Source organism: Nothobranchius furzeri, chromosome 9, assembly GCF_043380555.1.
Source record: "Nothobranchius furzeri strain GRZ-AD chromosome 9, NfurGRZ-RIMD1, whole genome shotgun sequence".
Classification (NCBI taxonomy): Eukaryota; Metazoa; Chordata; class Actinopteri; order Cyprinodontiformes; family Nothobranchiidae; genus Nothobranchius; species Nothobranchius furzeri.
In genome coordinates this window covers 29,594,711-29,621,710 of record NC_091749.1, presented here as the reverse complement: position 1 = coordinate 29,621,710, position 27,000 = coordinate 29,594,711, and the positions used below count along the sequence as shown (strand labels likewise).

The window sequence follows — 27,000 nt, the reverse complement described above, 5'->3', positions numbered from 1 at the left end:
GACATGAGTGGTAAACAAATACAATCTTGCCAACACACGCTTCTCAGAAATTACATCACTTTCTCTATTAAAGGATGAAGTTTCACTTAATAAAAAATAAATAAATAAATCTGAATATTTCATCATTTATTGACCCACACTTTGTTAATGAATAGCATTGTGTTTTCCATTCCTGTAATGGTGATACAGAAAGATGTTTATTTTATACATTTGTTAAAATATCAACAGTACACTTGAATTGTTCTTTTGTTGGCAGAACATATTTGCCTTCTGATTCGGATTTTCAAATGCAACCAAGCATGGTGTGACAAAGTAAACACTTGAGTCGGGTTTGAATCATGCTTAGGTTAACAGGGCAATAAAGTTCGGATTGCCTGGCTGTTGTTACTCTAGCGTCCACCGGTGTTGTGTTCCACTGTATAGTTTAACAGGCTTTTATTGTGCATCACAGTGCAACACCATCTATTTAACAAGTACACGCTCTATGTTGATAGAAGAAAAAGCTGACAAAATGAATCGCCTCATAGGTACACTTGTACTTGGTTAAAATAACCAAGACAAATACACACATTTGACTTCAAACGTGGGTACTGTACACAGGCTGGACAATAATTCAATAACGATATATAGCGATCAATAGCCATGTGGTTCAATAGGAAAAAAATAAATCAATAAAAACTTCAATAAAAGTTTCCTTTTTTCATAATAGCCTATTGGGTAGCTTCTTATTAGAGTCTTTATTTACACCCAACCAATCAAAAACACAGACCCAAGTTCGCTCCGTCCGTCAACAAGCCCTCCCCTCTCAAACCTAGACAGCAGTGTGACTTAAACAAGATGTTGCAGCAAGGGCCGGTGGAAGAAATCATCCAGAAAAAAGATTACAGTACTTCACCAGTGTGGCAATATTTGAATTCTTACAAGTTTGACAAAAAAACAAACAACGAAGGTTTGCAACAGAGAATCGATAAAAAAAAAACCAAGTCTGGTAATGCAACCAACTTGTTTTATCATAAAGTAATGGCCTAAAATGGCCAGGGCTGCACTTAAAATATATTTTTGACATTTTTCATTTAGTTTTCAATAATTATTGATATCGATGAATAAGATTATTTTAAAAATTGATCAGCTTTTTTACTATATCGTCCAGCCGTACTGTACACTTCCATCCATCATGCCAAAATGTCTTTATTATTGTAACTCATTTATGACTGGTCCATCTACTTTCAAAAATATTCCATGAAGTTGGTGGAAAACAGAATTTTCATCTTTTCTATGGTAACATTTAGAAGTGTCTGGCTCAGTCACAACAAAGGTAATGCTTGGTATTCAAACACAATGCCCATGAACTATTGCTGCCACAATTAGTCAATTCATCATTACGACGCCGATAAACAAAACACTTGCCAATAAATTTAATAACAGATAATTCTATGAAGCACTGTTTTTTTTTATCTTGCCTGCTGCAGCACCACAGCTGCTTTCTGCTCGATGCACATGTGCAATCGTGGCTATCTGGGTCAGCTATCGTATCACCAGAATAAACAAGACATCACCAGAATAAACAAGACATGGTGAGCTGGCAAAGTAGCTCAAAAGTCTGGGAGCATTTTACAAAGATAAAAGAGAAACGTGTATAGTGCAAAATCTGCAAAGTAGAACTCTCCTTTCACGGGAGCAACACAATGACGCATGAATACCTTAAAAAGTAGCATGTCGTGAAGGACGACAAAGAGGGACAGATGCCTCTGTAAGCTAATTACCTCTCGTTAGCTGCTAACATCCACAGGCAGTTACTTGTATTTATAGCTGTAGCAACAACAGTAGTGATGATGATTTTATTACCTGTAGCAAACACATGTCACGTATTTGCTCCAACAGTACAAAAACGAATGATTTCTTGTATCCCACTATGTTGCAGTGTTAAAAAAGCACTCCTCTTCAATGGACGAGTTTGTATACAAACCAACAACATGCACTACTCAGCAAGCAAACGTTCTGACTGAGGCCGTTTTTAACTTGTTGGTGATGGACATGAGATCCCTGTTCTTTGATAAGCTATCATCTTGTCTTTTCTTTTAGATGGCATATAACAGATCACACTTCTAACTAGAAGCTAATGATGGGTAAATTAGAGCAGCTGCATCCTGGTGCAATAAGCTATACTTTATGCTCAACACGATTAGTCGTTTAATCGCCAAAAATGATTAGTCGACCACTAAAATAATCGTTTGTGGCAGCCCTATAATGAACTGATTATTTTTCCTGTTTTGATGCAATCTTTGAATGTTTGGTTCAGTCAGATCAACCATTGGTCTTACAAACACATCAAAGAAAGGTTAGGGCCCCTTTTAGTTTTAAAAATTCAGCTCATGTGGAATCTGGTCAACGCAGACGCTCAGCAAGCCACTAAACCAATGCATGCTAAGTAGGGTTGTCACGGTAACCGGTGTAGCGGTAAACCCTGGTAAAAAAAAGTTGACAATAATAATAACCGTCTTGTTTTTAAAAAAATATATTATCTCAGTGGATTACCGTGGCTGTGGTGTAGGCGCGGTGACCCTTACCAGCCACAGTATCATCTGCTGAAGTTGCTGGCGGCACATGCGCACTTTGTTGTTTACAACCAAAACTTTCTTGAAGCTAAAGCTGAAATAATGGCCAAAGGAGGAGACGGCAGCGCTCAGGACATTTATTATCCCTCAAAGAAGACAAAGTCGGAAGTATGGGCATTTTTTTTTTTGGATATTTGAAGAAAGCTGAGGGACAGTTGATAGAAGACGGCTATCCTGTTTGCAGCACGTGCAGAAAGTGTCTGTGAAAGGCAGCAACGCTTCAAATCTCATGACACATCTGCGTGACCATCGCCCACAACTCTATAGTCAACGCAAGGCAAGCTAACGTTAGCGTTTTAGCTAAAATGCGTGATCCGAGGATTTGGGTTGAGGGAGAATGCAACGAGTCGCTACATAAAGCAGCCGCAGCGCCGCTACCTGCATATAAACCGCATCACGGACACCGCCATATTGAAATGACGCTATGCATTACGGGGCTCCCACGGGCAGATAAGAGTTGGTCTCTCTCCGAGAATAATTATGAATTTAACAAAGATTACTGCCTGATGACATTTTCCCAAATCTGCAAAGCTCACTGGAAGGACACAAACCGAGGACAATATTTTCCTGATATAGGGTTTATTACTCAAGTAAGGGTAAAAAAGTATCTGATTAGAAGGCTACTGAGTACCGAGTATCATCTGATCTAATATTTTAAAAATGATGTCATCAAACAGACATAAATAAGAAGTTATGGGCAAATATTGGCATTTTAAAGACTAAAGGGGAAAAATATAAACAAATAAACTACATAATTACAAAATAACACATTTTAGGCTAAATTTAGACACAAACTGAGGACAATATTTTCCTGATATACAGGGTTTATTTAGTTGTCTGAAAATGTAACACGTTTAAAAAAATACCGCGATACCGAAAACCGTGATAATTTTGGTCACAATAACCGTGAGGTTAAACTTTCACACCGTGACAACCCTAATGCTAAGTACTAATATCAACTAACTGACTTTCTTAAAACAATATTCTAGTATTTAATATGTACAACTTGTTCAGGATAAAATGTCATTAGTTTGAATGCCATTTTTGGCAAAAGCTACACATGTACAACTGCAAAATGTTAGAAACAAAAACACAGGGAAAAGTGCACTACTCCAGTCCAATGGGTAGCAGTAAATGCAAGAAAAGGACACACTAAGAATGTTTGCCTCTAGAACACAAGATAAGCCTAATTTCTACTTTGTCAGCTCTGCGAGGGAGAGACTCACACGCATTGACAGAGAAGTGTTGCTCTCTGACTTTTCCGTCAGATGAGGCGTGTTGCAGAACAACGCCCCGCCAGGACAACAGAGGGTGTAGCGCTATCCTGAGGTATCCTGCCACACTTACAGTCACGCATCCGATCCACAATAGTGTATTCACCATTGCATTTACATTTTGTTTTCGATTGTATTTCAGAGACTTTTTAACACGAACAAATTTGTTCCTCTTTCCCCTCCACCTGTTCATGCGATAGGCACCTCTGAACTCACGGAAAAAATAAAAAGTACACCTTTATTTTTTCTTCTCCAGACATCAACTCCTGTTGATTGTTGTAGCTTACATCACTGTTCAGGGTTCCCCCCAGCACTTTATAAGCTTGGCGGGCCGCCAGGCTTTGCTTGCCCACCCGCCAGGCTAAGCGTAATGCCCAGCCCCCCTCCCCGACCCTAACGTGTCCGCTGACACAAACAGCACAACAAAACTAGAGCTCTCCATCAGCTGATACTGGTGAGAAAGCAGCGGAACGTGTGCAACCCCCCCACCCCCCGCTCTCACAGAGGAGCGCTGCGGGTCGGAGGGCAATCGATCGAAACTTTATTAATCCCAGAGAGAAATTAGAGTTTCAGTACACACAATTCAGAGATCAGACATACATGGGCAAGACACATGACAAGAATTGGTGATCGTGGTCCTTCGCAACACGAGTCGCGCTACCTTACGACCCCCCCGCCCTGCGGGACGGAGTGCGCGAATATAGACAAATATCGGTTATCGGCCTTAACAGTGATCTTAATATAGGATATCGGTATCGGCCCAAATATTTCAAATGGGTGCATCACTATTTTTTGGATTATTTATTTCAAAAATATAACAAGCATATTTGGACTCACTTTTCAACAACACAACTGTGAAGGAAAACATAGGCTAAATCCATATTTATGTTGATGTGATGTTATTTTAAGACATCACTCACAGCTGATATGAATAAAACTAACAACCTTAAACTAAAAAGCAAACCCAGCTGCTCATGGTAGACAGACACTAGCTAGTGGGTCAGACCAGTCAGAAGCAACAACACATACCGTAGATGTTTTCATGGCAGCAGACATGTGACCATTCTCTGTTGTTAACACTGGTTTTATAAACATGCATGCTAAAAGGGACAGAGCCCTGTAGCAAATTATATCCTCATCACCATTTTAGACATTGAAGAACTGGCTATAGTTGTCCACGTCGCATCCAAAGCTGCTGTTATCTCACATGTGACTGATGGATGAACTTGTGGGCTTTGCTGCTGGAAGACCAAATATCTAATACACAAATCTGGCAGAGATACTCCAGAAATGAGTGTCTGATGGTTAGACCTGCTTGTCTACTAATCTGTTAAAAATAAGAATAAGAACAACTTTATTTATCCCGAGGGAAATTCTTGTGTCATGTACATGCTCAAAGCAGTCGGAGAGACAAAGGAACAGGTGAAATAGAAATATGATATACAATATATTCATAAAAAAAAAGATCTACAGTAGTACCATGTAGGATAGTGCAAAACAAACAATCGCATATCTCAATAATTAAATACATGACTGCATCCTTGTGAATAAGTAATTAAGCCGTCGGTGCAGGCGATTCACAAAAGTGATTAAAGTATTGTGTAATAGAATAAGGGTTTGTAGCAGCATATGATATGATGGGGGGATAAAAACATATTTACAATCAGAACTCTTGGGTAATATTGCACAGTCGGTGAGGGCACAGAATAACCAAGGTAATAGTATTTGAAGAATCACCTACAGCGTGAGGAAGAGTTAAACAATCCTATTGCCACTGGTACAAAGGATTTCCTGTGGCGGTCAGTTCTGCATTTCGGGGCAATGAGTCTTTTGCTGCGTGTGCTTCGGTGGTCCATCATGTGGGCGTGCATGGGGTGGGAGGGGTTGTTAGACAGGCTGCCGTCCGAGACAGCGCCGGAAGTAAAGTACTAAGTATTTCCACTTTCGTCTTCGTCTTCTTCGTCTTCCTCCGCTTATCCGGGTCCGGGTCGCGGGGGCAGCATCCCAATTAGGGAGCTCCAGGCCGTCCTCTCCCCGGCCTTGTCCACCAGCTCCTCCGGCAGGACCCCAAGGCGTTCCCGGACCAGATTGGAGATGTAACCTCTCCAACGTGTCCTGGGTCGACCCGGGGGTCTTCTGCCGGCAGGACATGCCCGAAACACCTCCCCGGGGAGGCGTCCAGGAGGCATCCTGACCAGATGCCCAAACCACCTCAACTGGCTCCTTTCGATCCGGAGGAGCAGCGGTTCTACACCGAGTCCCTCCCGAATGTCCGAGCTCCTCACCCTATCTCTAAGGCTGAGCCCGGCCACCCTACGGAGGAAACTCATTTCGGCCGCTTGTATCCGCGATCTCGTTCTTTCGGTCATTACCCAAAGCTCATGACCATAGGTGAGGATTGGGACGTAGATCGACCGGTAAATCGAGAGCCTGGCTTTCTGGCTCAGCTCCCTCTTCCCCACGACAGATCGGCTCAGCGTCCGCATCACTGCAGACGCCGAACCAATCCGCCTGTCGATCTCCCGATCCCTCCTACCCTCACTCGTGAACAAGACTCCGAGATACTTAAACTCCTCCACTTGAGGTAGGACCTCTCCCCCGACCCGGAGGTGGCAAGCCACCCTTTTCCGGTCGAGAACCATGGTCTCAGATTTGGAGGTGCTGATCCTCATCCCAGCCGCTTCACATTCGGCCGCGAACCTACCCAGCAAGAGCTGAAGGTCAGAGCTGGATGAAGCTAGGAGGACCACATCATCCGCAAAAAGCAGAGACGAGATTCTCCTGCCACCAAACTCGAGTTTGGTATTTCCACTTTTGGGTTAAAAATCTATTTTGTTTTGATTCCTTTACCCCGGTCTGTTTTACCAAAAAGGTAAAAACATGCATGAGTACTGAAATTCAAGAGCCCATTCAGCGAAGGTCTCCTCAAAATGTCATTATGTCGGAGAGAGGGCCAAAGGCAATATTGGATCTATTAACAAATTATTAAACAAATAGTTTTTTAAAGTTTACAAAAACAAACTCATGGGACCAAAGTCAATCATGAGATCTCTGTAACTGGTTAATGTTGTGGATGATTGGACCAACCAACGGTTCTATGTCTACAAGCATTTTTACATAAGTGTGGCACTCTAACCCACATAAAATTCTACTTGCGTCAGTGTTTTTGTTTATTCTATGATCTAGTGATGGAAGAAGTCAAAGGTTAAGAGTCTTGGCTTAAGAAGAACAACAGCTGGACTACACAGGATAATGGAATAGTCTTTAAGGTGAATATGCAAAAGCACACCTTTAAATACTTTTATCTAGTAAAGTTTAGAGTTGTTCTTAATTTTTAACTTTTTATTATCTGAAAGCTTACACTTGACATCAACAAAGCCGTAGTTATGCTGCGTATGCCTTGACCAATGTGATCAGGCATGTGGAAAAGATTGGTGAGTAATGATGGTAATGATTGCAGATGATACTAGCTGGAGTGTTTAACTTTCCAACGCTTCCTCCCACCTGAGTGATGTACTCTAAACAATAGTCAGTTGGAGGCCCCGGCAGCATGGTGGCCCTTATCACACATCTCTGTGAGGAGGATTTAGACTTCAAAAGCTAGAGGGCAGTGAGTCATGGAAAACTCACACCAAGCAGCTGACAGGTTGTCACACTACCACTTAAGTCCTAGTCTATAATGTTTTATTAGATAAATTGAAGTGCATTTCCTAGCATAGAAATTCAGTGTTTTATATGCTATTGTATCACAATTAAACTAGGTTTAGAGAACGTTGATGTTAGGGATGTCCCAAGACAGATATTGCAGCCTTCCATATTGATCGATACCGATATCAATCTGATAAGATATCAGCACAAATCATACATACTTTTACCTATTTCATAGTGTGGAATGTATGAAAGCCTTGATCAAGTGATATTACTCAATCGGAGAACAACAGCCAATATCAGTAAGTGCGAAAAAAAGACAATTTTTTAAACCATTGGTTGCAAAAATGTGAACCTTAACGGACTGCTTTTATCTGAGATTTTTGATGCCATCCAATATGATCCAATACACTGTTTTTGGGCCGATATCGAACTTTTTCCGATATCGAACTTCTTCCGATCTCGATAATGGAACGGGACAACCCTAGCAGATGTTGTATACTAAATCTGAACACAATCCACTGTTCATTTATCACTGAGCCAATCAAAAGAGGTGCTTTTAAAGCTTGTGCATAATGAGGATACATAAATGCACCAAATGCTAATATAGATTTATAAAATCAGGAATTCTATAAAACAAATGCAGTGTTCAATCATTACACACACGTAGCATTAATGTCTGCTTTTGGAGTCTAAAATGTATTTCCTGTTGTAGTAAAACCTTTGATAAACCACTACCTTAAGGCAAACTACCATCTACTTTTCCCTAACGTATTTGAGAATTAGAGTTGTGGAAAATAATCAAATAAAATGTGGGCATAAATGATTATGAATCGTCATCATTGATTATAGTGGAATGCTGTTTTGTTTTTTTTACCCGCGGCACCAGCGTTGAATCCAAATTTGTCAGAGTTAGATGTGTCTTCCACATTTACAGAGTAGGAAACATTGGTCTACATTTGTGTGGTGTTACAGGGCTGAGCGCAGTTCTAACCTGAGACCGAACCCGAAACGAGTAAGATGACGGGTTCTGCTGAATTTGGGCTGGTGAATTATGTTAATTGAGCGGGTTGAGTAGCGCTCCACGTGCTCGGACAACACTGAGGGTGGGAAAGATGCAGCGTGTCTGCTCACGCAATAGAGTGAAGAAGACGCGACTCTATATACATTACAACTGGGCAATAAATCGAAAATGTACCGTTGTTGACATTTCTGGCTCTTATCGAGAGAAATGTTCCCATGTCAAAAACTTTGATAATAAAAAAACGAAAAGATGTGTGTAGGTTGGTAACGTTCATGTCCCTGAAGCTGTACCGCCTTGAGTCACGTAAAAATGTGACTCAGTGTAATACATGTGACAGTCCCACCTAGCGGACAACTTTTGTTTCTGTGCATACCTGTAGTTATTGTACATTTATTGTTCTTGAGGTGAAATCCTCAATATATCGTGATATTGATTTTAGGCCATATTGCCCAGCCCTAAGACACCCATAATTTCTTCTGGGTGTTTTAAGAAGTGCTTAAAAATCTCAGGTTCAGTTCGGCTCAGACCGAGCGCCAGGATGTCCGGAGAGACGGTCTTTGGGGGACAGGGTGGGGGTCAGTGACAGCAGCTGCAGGATCGAACCATCGGTTTCTTTTATTTAGGGACACTGAGAAGTTTACAGGAGAGAGCAAGCTCCTTTTCTTGTTACATTTTATTGATAAACTAATGTTAAATTCAACTTAAAGGAAAGCTGGGAGAAGGTTTGGGTTCATTACAGGAGACATTGTTTCCCTGATACAGGAAGTGCAGAATTATTAGGCAAATGAGTATTTTGTCCACATCATCCTCTTCATGCATGTTGTCTTACTCCAAGCTGTATAGGCTCGAAAGCCTACTACCAATTAAGCATATTAGGTGATGTGCATCTCTGTAATGAGAAGGGGTGTGGTCTAATGACATCAACACCCTATATCAGGTGTGCATAATTATTAGGCAACTTCCTTTCTTTTGGCAAAATGGGTCAAAAGAAGGACTTGACAGGCTCAGAAAGGTCAAAAATAGTGAGATATCTTGCAGAGGGATGCAGCAGTCTTAAAATTGCAAAGCTTCTGAAGCGTGATCATCGAACAATCAAGCGTTTCATTCAAAATAGTCAACAGGGTCGCAAGAAGCGTGTGGAAAAACCAAGGCACAAAGTAACTGCCCATGAACTGAGAAAAGTCAAGCGTGCAGCTGCCAAGATGCCACTTGCCACCAGTTTGGCCATATTTCAGAGCTGCAACATCACTGGAGTGCCCAAAAGCACAAGGTGTGCAATACTCAGAGACATGGCCAAGGTAAGAAAGGCTGAAAGACAACCACCACTGAACAAGACACACAAGCTGAAACGTCAAGACTGGGCCAAGAAATATCTCAAGACTGATTTTTCTAAGGTTTTATGGACTGATAAAATGAGAGTGAGTCATGATGGGCCAGATGGATGGGCCCGTGGCTGGATTGGTAAAGGGCAGAGAGCTCCAGTCCGACTCAGGCGCCAGCAAGGTGGAGGTGGAGTACTGGTTTGGGCTGGTATCATCAAAGATGAGCTTGTGGGGCCTTTTCGGGTTGAGGATGGAGTCAAGCTCAACTCCCAGTCCTACTGCCAGTTTCTGGAAGACTCCTTCTTCAATCAGTGGTACAGGAAGAAGTCTGCATCCTTCAAGAAAAACATGATTTTCATGCAGGACAATGCTCCATCACACGCGTCCAAGTACTCCACAGCGTGGCTGGCAAGAAAGGGTATAAAAGAAGAAAAACTAATGACATGGCCTCCTTGTTCACCTGATCTGAACCCCATTGAGAACCTGTGGTCCATCATCAAATGTGAGATTTACAAGGAGGGAAAACAGTACACCTCTCTGAACAGTGTCTGGGAGGCTGTGGTTGCTGCTGCACGCAATGTTGATGGTGAACAGATCAAAACACTGACAGAATCCATGGATGGCAGGCTTTTGAGTGTCCTTGCAAAGAAAGGTGGCTATATTGGTTGCTGATTTGTTTTTGAATGTCAGAAATGGATATTTGTGAATGTGGTGATGTTATATTGGTTTCACTGGTAAAAATAAATAATTGAAATGGGTATACATTTGTTTTTTGTTAAGTTGCCTAATAATTATGCACAGTAATAAACACCTGCACACACAGATATCCCCCTAAAATAGCTAAAACTAAAAATAAACTAAAAACTACTTCCAAAAACATTCAGCTTTGATATTAATGAGTTTTTTGGGTTCATTGAGAACATGGTTGTTGTTCAATAATAAAATTATTCCTCAAAAATGCAACTTGCCTAATAATTCTGCACTCCCTGTATGCTCCTCCACATATACCATGAACATGAGGAGATTAGAAAAGCCAAAATGTCCCCACAGGTTATAGGAAAGGTTTGTAGTTAGCTGGTTAGTGAAGGAGATGCATCAGCTGGGTAGGCTGTCATTTAATCCTAACTCAGCCACAGCCTTCTGCTAGTGTCATTATTATCACAAGAATAAAGCAAAGATCTCAGAAATTATTAGAAGTTTAGGATTTTTCTTTTAAGTGTTAGTAGTGCTGGGCAATAAATCGATATGTTTTAAAAATCGGTATAATTTTTAAACAAGATACAAGATGACTTTATATCGATATAACTGGTCAAACTGCTATGCTAGCGATTAGCCGCTATGCTAGCGACATGTTGCTCCGTCTGTAAGCGGCTAATACATGTATTCTCACAAGTCATCATGCTAGAGAAGTTTCTCTGTGGTGGACCACACCAGCTTCTGCCACAATAAATAATTATAATAATAAATAACATTTTTTATTTCCCTTCTTAACTATTTCAGTTGAGAGTTTTAATGTTTAAAATCTGTTAGATTGTTACTGACAGCAGCTACGTTTAAGTTTCACTTTCTGTTCTGACTGAATGCTGCTGCAGCATGGAGGTGTAGTTCTCAGTCATCCTGGACATGATCATCCTGAGAGTTTCAGCTGAAAACAGCTGGACGTTTCTGGATATGTTGGAGACATTTAGCCTCTCATCCCAGAGGCTTCTTCCAGACTTTGGTTGTGGTCAAAAACAAACACACTGGTTGTGCTGCAAGTCTTTTTCTTTTTTCTTCAAAACATGTTTTTGTCTAAATGAAGGTGATGTTATTGTTCATAGAATTAAAATTCATGTTGAAGTTAAGATTATTTCATCAAGTAGGACCTGTGGTTAGCCGGCTCATGTAAAACATGTCATGTCTTGAAAGAATCGGAATCGAAACGAGGAATCGTTCAAAATCAAACGATGCCCAACCCTACACCAGACTGTGACATGCATGAAACTAGAGAGCTTCCATCTCATCCACATGTTCCTGCAACTATTGTGTACGACCAAAAGACCAGGAATAATGGCTTTGCCTGTGTCTGTGTCCACTACAGCTAATGAACATCAACATTTACACAAAAAAAAAAAAAAGATTTAACTGAGTCAGTTTTACAGATACTGAGCTAAGTTTTATGTGAAAGTAGATGAAAGCTGTCACCAACACAAAGAGACAGAGCAAACCGATCACACACAATTTGAGACTGGACATAAAGTTGTTTAAGATTTAAACAAAACAGCCTTAAGTAGATTATTTCTCAACATAAGATCTTTTTCGTTGAAATCTCAGTATTACAATGGAAAGACCTAAGAAACTAAATTAACTCATTTTATAGCGACATCATCGACAACTCTTTACAAGCAGCACACCGATGTGTTTCTGATGAAAACCAACAAGCAGATTGAGTTCCGAGTCACTTAACACAAACATAAAGGTGTCACGTCATCATATCATGGATATGGGAAGATGATACTTTTTTACTGTGTTAAAAGTTAAACCAGTATTACAGTAGATAATACGGCCCAGCCCAAGGGTGTTCCTACAAGTAGCAGCTGCTTGTTCTCGATTTCCAAAATACATTGTGCCTAAATTTATGACGTGGTTTTTTTCTTTAGAATTAAACTGGGCTTTACTCTGGATGTGTAACACAATACATGCGTTTCACCTGAACCTCAGCGACGCAGCGCTTCCTACCAGGAGCTTTTCAGACACGTAGTGACTGCAAATGTATTTCATGCTGCTACCCCCGCAAAATCACAGGAGAATAGCTAAATCTTGCGTGATTTAGCCCGTTTATACAATAACAAACAAGGAGAAAGACGGCCTTTTCCGGATGAATTTTACAAAACTAGAAACAAAAGGGTTTTTTTAAATAAAGTTTAAAAGGATTTCTTAAAAGCCGATGTTTCCTGAACTTGATAATAAATATAAATTTTCTTTAATGGTTGAAGCTATGCAAATACAGAGGAATGGTATAGGACATTTTTGTTTGTCTATGTGTTTATGTGCTTCTCCCAAAGAAATGAGGGTATTTGTTGTGATTTATTGCAGAGGGTGTACTTGCGTGGTTCTTTTATCTCTCTCTATAATCTTCTAGTCAGCAGCAGCCTTCAGCGGGCTGCATACCTGTTAATACACCACCAACACGCGGGCCTGTAAAAAGACACGCTGCCGAGTGACGTTACATCACCACAGACTTGATGCTTCACCCACTGTGGCCTCTCTGCAGCACCGGCATGGCTATCTTTCATGAGAGCTGCTGCTGATTGTTCCTGAGACAATCCTAAACAGGAGACTAATAATGTACATCTTTGCACCAGCTACATGAAAACACAAGTGGCAGGTGTGGTGGCTTATTAACTCCCCCTCCCTCTACTTCCACATAGACAGACTTCAAACAGCTGAGTACACAAACCTATCTCTGCAGCTTTGATGAGCTTCCAGATCACATATTTACTTTTGATAACCTTTCCGGGGCTGGCTGCAGGACCCAGACAGTCCACAGACAATCAGAGGAAATCTACAAGTAACTCCATAAAACACAAAATACGACCCAATATGCTCTCCAAGCGGCGCATCTCTCACTGCCACTAGACTGCAGTAAGACTGTTTACCCCTCATTTCCATCATGTTCATGACAGGATCCCCGCGGGGGAAAACGTATTCATAAATACTTTTCCACTTGAGAGGTAAGGTGAGAAGAAAATTCACTGGAAAGCCTAAACAAAAGATCATTCTCAGCAGAATGGAAGGGAACGTGTCCGGGTTGATCTGGGAGGGGACGAACCTGCTACCAGCCCTGTAGTCCGGCCCGCTGCTGCAAACCAGCAAGAATTCTCAAAGTTTAGCCACACCAGAAACATTCAGCCAGCTCTGAGCCAGGTTTAGACGAAACACCAGGATGGGAGAACCTCTCTGCTGCTCCCAGGTTCTGTAACCGCCGGGGCGAACAGTAAACCCCATGACACACAGTCCACAAGCTCCACACTCTTCCAAATCAACAGAACTTAGTCTGTTTTGCTTGTGAGTGTTCTTTGGCTTGTTCTATTTAAAAACCCAGACCCTGGTTCAACCCAGTAAACCACACCTCCCCAGTTCGTCATGATGAATGAGAATGAATCAGAAAGCCCAGTTTAAGGTTGGAAACATTTCAGGTGGCAACACATAAAACAAATGTTTGAATGAATAAAGAAGCTTTGAGTTAATCAAAGGTGACGGTTTAACAAGATGTCTGAGGCCATCAGACTATACGTCTTGTCATTTTCTGTCAGTGGAAAAGATATATTCTTTGTTTTAGGTCAAACCGGTCACCACTTGTCTGAGCTGTTGAAATTTCGAAGAGAAGCGCAGCTTACACGAAGCAAAAATGCACATTCAGCCCTAATAACCTGAGCGCTTTTGGCTGAAATGATTTGCCTATTGGGAAGATTTGGTGTGTCTGATAATTAGCTGCATCAGTCGGCCATTAACACAATTCAAGGTCAAGATGGATTGTTTGGCTAAAGAAATGAAAAATGTGAGAAAAGGGTATATTGAGACTACTGGGTAAAGTTCATACACTTCTCCGGTTTAATCCATCTTGAAGGTAAAAATGTAAACATAAGAAACATCTGTAAAGCTGAACAAGCAAAAAACATAAAATCTATCCAATTGTGAAAAGTAGGAAAAGATGGTAAACAGATGCAGAGTTCCCCTTTACCCCCTCCCTAGTCTGAAAGCGTATTTCACACTGGACCCAGTCAAAATGTCCCAACCTTTCCTGGTAGCGGTTCCTGTGGAAGTAAGATACCGTTAACATATCTCTTAACTCAAACGCATCACAATGCTGACTCAGGCATGACAGTGAAACCTGGGTGACTTTCACCACCGCATGACTCAGGACGAATTTAAAATTAAGCTAATCTGACTCACGATAACATCTAAACAAATATGTTTCAATATTAAAACCGCAACGCTCATTTAAAGTGTGTTAAATCTTACCACTGCAATAAAGATTGGATTTCACAACATTTTATTACATGAAAACTTCTATATGAGATTAGTTCAAATTAAAGTTATACTAATAAGAGTAGAGGTGCGATACTACCAAAACAGAGATTGTAGAATCATCTGGAGCACGTTTAAGGAAAAGGTGATTAGAATTTGTCAAATAATATTAGCTGAAATATTTTTTCTTTTAGGGCTGTTTATACAAGGACATTGTGTGGTTGTATTTGCTTACAAAAGAATAGTTTAGAAAAAACTAGTAAAAAATTATTTAAATTATTATTTCACCATTCAAAAACTGATTTATTTTATATCACCATATTTCACTGCTATATTTATGATAAAATAACAAAACTATAAATAAAAATTAAACATTTTATCTATGACTGCAGCTTGCAGGTCGCACCTTTTATTACTTGAAACTCATTTATCATCTTTTAGTCTCTATTATAAATTGTGCGGGATGACAGTCCATTGATAAAACTGCTCAATAAACTGTCACTTAATAAATTACAGCGCACACTCTGAATATAAATGTGCTTCACGACATATCGCAATTATTGCGATATTACAGTTAATTCGGTATTATTGTGAACATTTGACACCAGTTTCCATGCAAATGTGTTGTGTCTAATTTAACAGCACCTGAACTTAACCAGTTCAATTATGAACATTTAAAACGTGATTTTAAAACAGACTCGGTTGTTAATTTGTTTGGTGTTTGGACTGAGATGCATGCCAATCCTGTTTTCTGGGTGTAATTTGAGTTGGAGCGTGGAAAAACATCGTGTCCAAGTGAGCAGCAGTACTTACTCTCTGCGGTGGCGGGCCGAAGGCAGGACAGACACAGCATCAGACCCCAAAACAAGGTCAAGCGGCTCCCTTCCATCCCACACCTCATCCCTGCTAACCCAAGTCCCGCTGAAATCTTGTTTTTACTCTAATATTGGAGGAAGATGGTCGGAATGGTTAAAAACGGCTTTTAATCTGCAGCCTTGTAGCCGTTAGCCGGCTAATGGGGCTAATAGCTACAACAAACAGAGCAGGGACGCTGTCTCACGTTTCCCAATGGGAGTCCAGTCCTAAATTACCAATTTATCCCGCCGTCCAAACAGCGTGTACTCATAGTTCACCTTATCCTTGCCAAACACAGCCCCGCATCCAAGTGTTCAATGAAACCATATCGACTAAACTAGCGGTGGGGATTCCTCGGTAATCCACATCTTCCCACTCCATATCAGGAGGAAAAAACAGTCAACGTGCCGCCGCTGCTGGATGGTCTCTTTGGGAACAGCAACGAGACCACCCCTGAAACCGGACTTGGAAAAGGTGGACCGGGACACACGTTTAAACACGGCCTGGTTGTGTTAACGACACGACGTCTCTTTCGAAATTTCCAGGATAAAATCTGGTTGCAGACCGCAGCCTCCTCTCCTCCTCCTCAGCCGGTCAACACACACTGCGTTGTTGTGGTGGCCCCGATTCACCTCCCCGCAAACCAAAAACAACGCGCCTATTCGCCCCTGTTGCTTCGGTTGAGGCCAAATATGTTTGCTGCGTGTCGTTCTCCGTAGGTAGATAGCAGAACGGGCTCGGTAACTGGACAGATTAATGCACAGGTACACGCACGGTCTCCCTCGGTCAGTCTGCAGTCTTCTGCGTTCGCTGTAAACACGGCGCCGTGGCCAGAGATCGTCTGTGACGAAAAGATGTATCACTCCAAATCTGAGGAAAAGCAGGGCGTCGCTACTACTGCAGTTCAGACGCCGAAGGGAACCAGTTGCCATGGTGATCGGCCTCTTAATCACCACCAGTTGTCTCCTGATGTCGTTTCATGCATACATTCCACACAATAACCCCTTAATTTTACATAAAACATACCAAAGAGTCTTTATTATTTCTGTACTGAAATCATTACAAAAAATCGTCCTCATTAGTTACAGAGAGTAGGGCTTTGATGTTACTAAATAATTAAAGAATAGACGAAAATAACGTGGTTTTACAAAAACGTTACATTTCTGTGTTGATTCGGGGCCCTAAACAATCCCCTATTTGCGTTTTGAAAATCAGACAGAGTGAGACCTCTCAACTCCACTCTGCCGAGACCACTCTTTTTTTACGAGACTGTGCAAAGCAAATCCGTGATGCTGATCCAGGATCAGATTTGTTTTCCTGCTAACAAATGCACATTGGAGTGCCACAAGGATTGAGCGTGCTCGACTGCGCACGTGAAAATGCTTTATGGGGGGTTGCCCTTTCATGGTTGGTGCGATCATTTAGGATCCAGTTGGTCTGATGATCGGTTAATATCTTTTAAAAGCTCCAGGAATGTTTCCCTAGATCCAGTAGAATATTCCAACCCTTAACATTGTCTTTTTTGTATTTTGCCACCTTTTAGACCTATTTCAAATAATTAAATTCTTGTTTTTTATTATAATAAACTTAATTAATTGAATGTAAATTAAAAATCGCATTTAACATTGAATCTAGAAATATGTTTTATTCTATTGTTAACAGGGGCGGACTGGCCATCTGTGGGTTCTGGAGAATCACAGAACGGCCGGTACCCCAGGACGGCCGGTGGGCCGGCCCACCACTCTCCACCGCTTTCAACACCTGTTTCCCCCACCCCCGAAAGCTCTTTCACGCTCCAGCACTCTAGGTGGCAGCACTGCACCTGTAAGTTGGATGCCAGCTACATTGGCTGTGGCCGCCAGGCAAGGAGAAGAAGAAGCTGAAGCGGAGAGGAGGCAAAGGCAGTGGTAGAAAAAAAAACGATGCAAAACCCGACCGCTCGTTTTAAAAGGAAAGACAATGGTGGGGCAGAGAAGGCAAGAGAAAAAATTGCGGGCATTAGATGCTGAAGCCTCTAAATGTCACAAATTAACCGACATATTTAGCAGCACAGCCAGCAGCAGCACCTCGCAGCAGGTTCACAGCAGCGAAGAAGCACACAGCAACATGCCAGCAGTAATGAGGGACAGAAAGATGCGCTGGTTCCACAGGCAGATCCAGGGGAAGTAAGTATGGAATGTAAGAGGAGAAACATTTGCAAGGATTGATGTTAGGAATTCATGTTTAGGTTGCAATTTTATTTTATGATAACAGCTAAATTTCAACCTTTTAGCTGTAAAAGGCCACATGCAGTAAGAAATATGCTGTGGTTTTACGTAAAAAGGTTGGTAGTGGTGTTACAGTTAATGCTCACAAACTTTGAAAATCTTAAATACAGAAGTTACATTTGCAATGTTGCATTTTCATTTAGATGTGGTTTATTAGTGCAGTAAGAAGATTAATTACTGCATAAACTATTAAGCTTATCAGTAATACAGCTTTTAATACAGCATATAGTTAAATTATAGCAACATTAGCGCTGTTGCTATAATTTTGATGGTTTGGCCACATATGTTTGCTGCCGAATTTCTGCGCGCCGATTTCTTTGGGCCGGGCCTAGTCAAAGTCCAGGGCTGTTTTTTAGTCCCAGTCCGTCCCTGATTGTAAAGAAAAACCGAGATACCAACTGATACGACACTTAATGAAGTGTTGAAACAGAGTTGTTTTAACATTCACACCTGGGTATTATTTAAAATGCCATGAGTCATCAACTCTGAAACAAACAGGTTTAAATATCTAAAATGGAGTCACAACATAACAGCATGTGAAGGAAAGCATAAATCACCTCCCTGTGGTAAAACATGGCAATGGAAGCATCATAATGTGGGGATGCAACAGGCTGGGAGACTAGAAAAATAGATTCAGGCTGCAGTAAAAGTAGCAGCAAGTATGGACACACGGTTCACAAACTGTGTGAGAGAAGTAGAAAATATTCACGTTTCAATTAATGATTAGTATTTTTCTAAATTATCTGCTGAAATATTGCATCATTTGGTATGGCCTCTGAAGCCGAGGTGAATCTACTACATTAACATTGAACTCTTTTTATGGAAAATGCACGGAATTGGCGCCATCTTGAGGAGGAAAGAAGTAACTGCAGCCATGCCGTTGGCAAAACAAGGTAGAGGTGAAGTTGATCCGAATAAGAATGGATCGTCTTTTGATAAATAGCTGATACATTTTTTATATTTTGGAGGCTGTTATTTGTGCGAATGTAGACTTGTCAAACTTTATTATTAATAATTTTAGTTTTCTGCAGCATATGGAAGTGTCAGCTCACAAAACCAACACAGTCTCGTAGCACCCTTGTTATCCAGATGTATGTGGAGGTTAAACAGTACCCACAGTGGACTTGATCCATCTGATCTGGATCAGGCAGGTACACTTGTAGTGATGTTTGGAGGTTTGCTAGCCCAACCTGAGGAGGTAGAGACCAGCAGTCTGTGAGGCCATAAGAGAAGCAGACAGTAAACACAAACATCCATAGAGGAGCCTCTCACAGTTTTGATTATCCCTGTAATTACAGGCTGCTTTCATCACTCCACGGAGCTGAGCACAGAGGTATTATTTGAACGCCACACATTACCTCAGCCCTGGCAGACAGCACCCAGCATCCGTCACAGTCTGACAATTAGCAGCAAGAGAAAAAGGGGGGGATGCACATTAAAAATTGAAGTGAGTATTAACAGCCACCCAAGAGTCTAGATACAGCGAGTCAGCCTGTAACAAACGGTCTCTGTACCAACATGACCCCACTGTGCCAGAGAATGTTGTGCCTGTCCACTTGCATTTGTTAAGTCCCGATTAAAGTCCTCATGAAGGCAGCCGGCAGGCCCACCTACCTCGACTGTCCCGGTGAAATCCATTCTCACTCTGCACTCATGTGGAAATAAGCCTGTTTACCACCGGCGGGTCACACATGCTAATGAGCGTCTGTTTGTTTTCCAGTGTGCTCACGCGGGAGGAAAGGAATTCAGGGAGGAAATAATAGACGATATGCAGACAACAACCCAGGTGGCCCTGGCTGCAGCTCTAGTGATGAGAGCTTACAGGAAATGTGCTCAGACTGTGTTTATTATAACCATATCAGAGTAGTGGCATAGCTGGAGGTCAGTGCATGTTTCACACAGGTCACTCATTCACTTGTAATGAGCTCCCAGTTAAGATGCGGTCCTAGAATCACCTACATGGGTCTGGTCTTTAGTTCCCTGGTCCTTATGGAGGCCTTTTAAGGTTTCTGAAGCAGACTTCTTCTCAGTTTTAAATGTCAAGTTCTTCTATTGGCCCAGAGACAGAAAAACAGGACTAGAGCTGATTCTCAGTACTAATGGAATCAGCGTCCAATCGGACAGATTAGATTAGTGTCACTCAAAGCAGGCACCAATGGAAGTGGGGCTACGGCCCAGTGCTGAAAGAGCATCAGGCCTAAAACAGGATCTTAAAATTATGAAAACAAAAATGAAAAAAAAAAAAACAAGACCTGAGAGATGCACCATCATTCAGCTGATCGTCTACATCTGTGGTGAGTTTTCAGAAATCCCCTGGGTGGGTCTCTTTTCTCTTTGAAATAATGTTTATCTTCAGCAATAACTGTATAGGTTCATGAACTGTCAAAAAATTCAATTTGTTAAATTCAGTTTTGCTATTTTTTGTCAAGTTATGTGTGGACATCTCTTCAGTGTAAGAGCTTTTTTTTTTATGAGCGAATGATTCACAGGTGAGAGTTTAGTGTCTTAAAAACATCCATGAAGCATAAAGAATTATAGATTAAGACCTTGTTAGAAAGTTTAGCTCATTTGAAGATTAAATAATAGAATTTAAGACCCCCCCCCTAGCTGCTAATGGTGGTTACAGGGTCTAGCAAGTTTAATGCAACAGGGATACTACTACTACTACTACTACTACTAATACTAATACTACTAATAATAATACCAATACTACTACTACTACTAATAATAATAATCTACATACTAAAAGGGCCCTGTTGCGAATCTAGAAAAGCTACTTATGGATGCTGGTAACTGGATTACATGGGCTCTCAGGGCCTGATTACTAACACAAGTGCAAGTTCTCACCTTTGAAGGGACTCTGTACTGTCCTCATGAACGGGTTGCAGGTTTAACTCCCTCCTTTAGCCTTTCTGTGTACTGTCTGACCTCCTATAGTAGTGATGATTCTCCAGGTACTCAAGGAAGTACCCCCACCCCTCGAACCCAAAAACATACATGATAGGTTAAAGCAGCCCAGTCTGGGTGAATGGTTAGACTGGTGACCTGTTAAGGATGCATTGTGCTTCTCACTAATGAATGCTAGGAATCAGCTTCCTGTGACCCCAAACAGGACCAAACAGATAAGTGAGATTTGGATTAGAAGACAGAACTCTGCTCCCAGGTTATGCTCCCCCTGAAGTGACCCCCTGTACCTTTGACTAAGTAAAATTAATATTTTAAATTGGCAACATGTGTCATTTTCATTTTTCATGTCCAAATTTTTGCATACTATACAGCAGGAGGCTGACGCTAACAATACATTTAGTCTGCTTCCATCGTTACAGTTTAACAGCCCCTCCTCATGTCTAGAATAGATTACTGCAATTCTCTCTATTATGGTCTTGGCAAATCTTCCGTCCATCGCCTACAGCAGGGGTGTCAAACTCACACGGGGTCGAAATGAAACTCTGGGACGGAGTCGAGGGCCAAACTTAATATTTTTTGAAAAAGTGACGGCAAATTTGCACATTTTCTTTAGCAACATATCTGCAGTTTTTAACCTTTTAATTTGGAAACAAACTTATTTTTTCATTAACACTGAATGTGGAATAACCAAATTACACACGAGCAAGTCAGTTTTAAATAAAAGACATCAGTGGTATTCATTACTTGTGGTATATTCAGCATTTTTAAAATCTTTTAAATCTTTTAAATCTTTTCTCACGTGCCAACAACAACAAAAAAAATCATTTTATCTTAAATGAAAATGCAACATCTCACCTGTTAACTTTCATGTTTTGGAGCAGAAAAAGAGCATAAAACCAACATATTTAAAGCTCAGTTTGCTCCACTGGTTTACTGTGATGCTCACCTGTTCCAGCCAGATACCTGCATCATGGGGTTGATCTGAGCTGAGGAGGAGACTCCTGTTGTTTTGTTCATCTTCATCATAATAACGACAACATTAGATGACAACAGCTGCTCACGTAGGTTTATGCTGATGAACATGTCTGAGCAGCTTGACCACGTTGTTGTGTGTCGGGGAGGAAACACGACAGCAGCCACAGAGTCGTGCTGGTTTGAGCGTGTCGCTGTTCGCTGGAGTTATATCAGCTCTGTCTGGACGTTAGTTGGAAAACTTTCTCTTTCAGTCGTGAACACATTACTGAGCGGTTAGAATCTCAGTTTCTGGGCTTCAACGTCAGAAAACAGCTGAGTGAACTCGGCGCTGAGTGAGAGGAGTGTAGTTTGTCCGAGACAGCGGAGCTGCAGAGACCGGCAGCAGGCGCTGGAAAAACACAAAGGAGGGGTCTTCGTCGGCTCCGCGCTGATGCCGCAAAGCATCATGGGAGTTGTAGTCTTTGCTGTAAAATCGGCCAGCGGGCCAGTTTTAATATATTTTTGATATTTATCTCGCGGGCCACATAAAAATGCTCCGCGGGCCTTGAGTCTGACATATGTGGCCTACAGGTTGTACAGAATGCAGCTGCTCATCTGTTGTCAAGGAGAAAACGCAGAGAGCATATTACTCCGGTCCTGTCAGACCTCCACTGGCTCCCTGTAGAATACAGGATAAAATTTAAAATGTATTATTATGTTTTAAAGCTGGTTTGGCGCCTTCTTATTTGGCTGAGCTTCTTATTGTTCACACTCCCACGAGGGCCTTTAGATCCTCATCTAAACATCTCCTGAGAGTTCCACCATCATGGCTAAAGTCTAGGGGGGATCGAGCGTTTTCTATAGCTGTTCGTAGCTTTAAATCTCTTTTAAAGACACACTTTTTTTACTCTCGCTTTTAATTTATCTTAACCTTGATTTATATGTATTTGTCCTCTTTTTGTTGTGTTGTTGCTCTTTTTGTTTGTTGTTTGCTGATGTACAGCACTTTGGGCAATCTTCATATTGTATTTAAATGTGCTTCATAAATAAACGTGACATTGTCATTGACATTGCAGGATGGCATCCCATCGTTCAGCCAGTCTGAAGTTAGCCGCTGTGGTTGTGTTGGTCACCCTGGCACAAGCAACAGTTATGTAGGCATGAACCCACAAACTCAGCTCTCTTCTTCAACCCACAAAAAACATTTCCTTACAAACGTGGGACCATTTAAGGGGAAGTAATCAGAATTTGGGTTTATTTCCAAGCAGCATTGTTACACCTAAGACAGGAATGAAATTTCTTCATTCTATTTATATGAATATCAGGTATTTCGATGTTAGACCTAACAAGCCTTGCTTCAAGCTTCTAGTATTTAATATTTCAGTATTGTTCACAAATGTGTACGACAAAGACAAAAACACCACACTCACTCACCCTGCTGCACAGTTTTTATTTTATCTTTATACACACAAATGTCTTCGTCTTCGTCTTCCTCCGCTTATCCGGGTCCGGGTCGCGGGGGCAGCATCCCAATTAGGGAGCTCCAGGTCGTCCTCTCCCCGGCCTTGTCCACCAGCTCCTCCGGCAGGACCCCAAGGCGTTCCCGGACCAGATTGGAGATGTAACCTCTCCAACGTGTCCTGGGTCGACCCGGGGGCCTTCTGCCGGCAGGACATGCCCGAAACACCTCCCCGGGGAGGCGTCCAGGAGGCATCCTGACCAGATGCCCAAACCACCTCAACTGGCTCCTTTCGATCCGGAGGAGCAGCGGTTCTACTCCGAGTCCCTCCCGAATGTCCGAGCTCCTCACCCTATCTCTAAGGCTGAGCCCGGCCACCCTACGGAGGAAACTCATTTCGGCCGCTTGTATCCGCGATCTCGTTCTTTCGGTCATTACCCAAAGCTCATGACCATAGGTGAGGATTGGGACGTAGATCGACCGGTAAATCGAGAGCCTGGCTTTCTGGCTCAGCTCCCTCTTCCCCACGACAGATCGGCTCAGCGTCCGCATCACTGCAGACGCCGAACCAATCCGCCTGTCGATCTCCCGATCCCTCCTACCCTCACTCGTGAACAAGACCCCGAGATACTTAAACTCCTCCACTTGAGGTAGGACCTCTCCCCCGACCCGGAGGTGGCAAGCCACCCTTTTCCGGTCGAGAACCATGGTCTCAGATTTGGAGGTGCTGATCCTCATCCCAGCCGCTTCACATTCGGCCGCGAACCTACCCAGCAAGAGCTGAAGGTCAGAGCTGGATGAAGCTAGGAGGACCACATCATCCGCAAAAAGCAGAGACGAGATTCTCCTGCCACCAAACTCGACACACTCCACACCACGGCTGCGTCTAGAAATTCTGTCCATAAAAGTGATGAACAGAACCGGTGACAAAGGGCAGCCCCGGCGGAGTCCAACCCTCACTGGGAACAGGTCCGACTTACTACCGGCTATGCGGACCAAACTCACGCTCCTCTGGTAAAGGGACTGAATGGCCCTTAACAGAAAGCCACCCACCCCATACTCCTGGAGCGTCCCCCACAGGGTGCCCCTGGGGACACGGTCATAAGCCTTCTCCAAATCCACAAAGCACATGTGGATTGGTTGGGCAAACTCCCATGCCCCCTCCATCACCCTTGCAAGGGTATAGAGCTGGTCCACAGTTCCACGGCCAGGACGAAAACCACATTGCTCCTCCTCTATCTGAGATTCAACTATCGATCGGACCCTCCTCTCCAGTACCTTGGCGTAGACCTTTCCCGGGAGGCTGAGGAGTGTGATCCCCCTATAGTTGGAACACACCCTCAGGTCACCCTTCTTAAAGATGGGGACCACCACCCCGGTCTGCCACTCCCTAGGAACTGCCCCCGATGACCACGCAATGTTGTAGAGACGTGTCAACCATGACAGCCCTACAACATCCATAGCCTTGAGATACCCAGGACGAACCTCATCCGCCCCCGGGGCTCCGCCGCTGTGTAGTTGTTTGACTACCTCAGCAACTTCTGCCCCCGAGATCGGACAGTCCATCCCCAGGCCTCCCAGCTCTGGTTCCTCCTCGGAATGCGCATTGGTGGGATTGAGGAGCTCCTCAAAGTATTCCTTCCACCGTCCGACTATAGCCTCAGTTGACGTCAGCAGCTCCCCATCCCCACTGTAAACAGTGTGAGCGAGTTGCAGCCTTCCTCTCCTGAGGCGCCGGACAGTTTGCCAGAACCTCTTTGGAGCCGATCGATAGTCTTTCTCCATGGCCTCACCAAACTCCTCCCACGCCCGAGATTTTGCCTCGGCAACTGCCACTGCTGCACCCCGCTTGGCTATCCGGTACCTGTCTGCTGCCTCCGGAGACCCACAGACCAGCCACGCCCTGTAGGCCTCCTTCTTCAGCCTGACGGCTCCCCGAACCTCTGGTGTCCACCAGCGGGTACGGGGGTTGCCACCACGACTGGCACCGGCCACCTTACGACCACAGCTAGCAACAGCCGCCTCGACAATCGCAGAGTGGAACAAGGCCCACTCGGACTATATGTCCCCCACTGCTCTCGGGACGTGGTCAAAGCTCTGCCGGAGGTGGGAGTTGAAGACCGTCTTGACAGGTTCTTCTGCCAGGCGTTCCCAGCAGACCCTCACTATGCGTTTGGGTCTGACAGGTCTACGCGGCATGTTCCCTTGCCATCTGATCCAACTCACCACCAGGTGGTGATCAGTTGACAGCTCCGCCCCTCTCTTCACTCGGGTGTCCAAAACATACGGCCGCAGGTCAGATGATACGACTACAAAATCTATCATCGACCTGTGACCTAGGCTGCCCTGGTACCAAGTGTACCGGTGGGCATCCTTATGTTCGAACATGGTGTTCGTTATGGCCAAACTGCGGCTTGCACGGAAGTCCAATAACGAAACACCACTTGAGTTCAGATTAGGTGGGCCATTCCTCCCAATCACACCCCTCCAGGTCAAGCTGTCATTGCCCACGTGAGCATTGAAGTCCCCCAGCAGGACAATGGAGTCCCCTGATGGAGCACTATCTAGCACTCGTCCCAGGGACTCCAAAAAGGGTGGGTACTCTGAACTGATATTTGGCCCATAAGCACAAACAACAGTCAGGACCCGTTCCCCGACCCGAAGGCGCAAGGAAGCTACCCTCTTGTCCCCCGGGGTAAACCCCAACACACAGGCAGAGAGTCTCGGGGCTAACAAAAAGCCAACCCCAGCCCTCCGCCTCTCACCCAGAGCAACTCCAGCAAAGTAGAGTGTCCAACCCCTCTCCAGGTCTCGGGTTCCAGAGCCAATGCAATGTGTCGAGGTGAGTCCGACTATATCTAGCCAGTACCTATCAGGTATTTCGATGTTAGACCTAACAAGCCTTGCTTCAAGCTTCTAGTATTTAATATTTCAGTATTGTTCACAAATGTGTACGACAAAGACAAAAACACCACACTCACTCACCCTGCTGCACAGTTTTTATTTTATCTTTATACACACAAATGTATTTCCTTTTTCTTTTTGTCATACGAACATGCCCCTCCTCACTGGTGTCATGGGTTCATGTGCTTATTCCATCCATCCATCCACACATCCACCTTCAGCCACTTACCCACCGGAGTCTGGTTGCGGGGCAGCAGCCTAAGCCGAGAGGCCCAGACTTCCCTCTGTCCAGCCATTTGGGCCAGCTCCTCCAGGGGAATCCTAAGGTGTTCCCTGTCCAGCCGAGAGACATGGTCTCTCCAGCCTGTCCTGGGCCTTCCTTTAGGTCTTCCCCTGGTTGGACGTGCCTGGAAAACCTCTCCAGGGAGGCGTCCAGGAGACATTGTGACAAGATGCCCGAGTCACCTCAACGGGCTCCTCTCAACGTGGAGGAGCAGCGGGTCTACTCCAAGCCCCTCCCGGATGACTGAGCTTCTCACCCTATCTCTAAGGGAGAGGCCAGCCGCCCTCATTTCGGCTGCTTGTATCCACAATCTCGTTCTTTCGGTCACTACCCAAAGCTCGTGACGACAGGTGAGGGTAGGACCGTAGATCGACCGGTAAATAGGTCGATCTACATTCATGTGCTTTATTAATTAATTGCAGAATTTATTTATTTATTCCCTTTAGAAACTCTCAGTAAAGCAAATGATCAAACAAAC

The 27,000-nt window shown here is 43.3% G+C and overlaps 1 protein-coding gene across 1 annotated transcript in view; it reads right to left on the bottom strand.

The window, feature by feature from the left end:
* The window catches only part of LOC107382005 (insulin-like growth factor 1 receptor), a 65,607-nt gene extending 49,586 nt beyond the window's left edge, over positions 1–16,021 (bottom strand). Inside the window, exon 1 of the mRNA XM_015953956.3 lies at positions 15,707–16,021. Coding sequence (XP_015809442.3) covers positions 15,707–15,794 — 88 coding nt within the window. The 5' untranslated portion in view covers positions 15,795–16,021. The remainder of the gene's footprint in view (positions 1–15,706) is intronic.
* Positions 16,022–27,000: the final 10,979 nt, after the last annotated feature.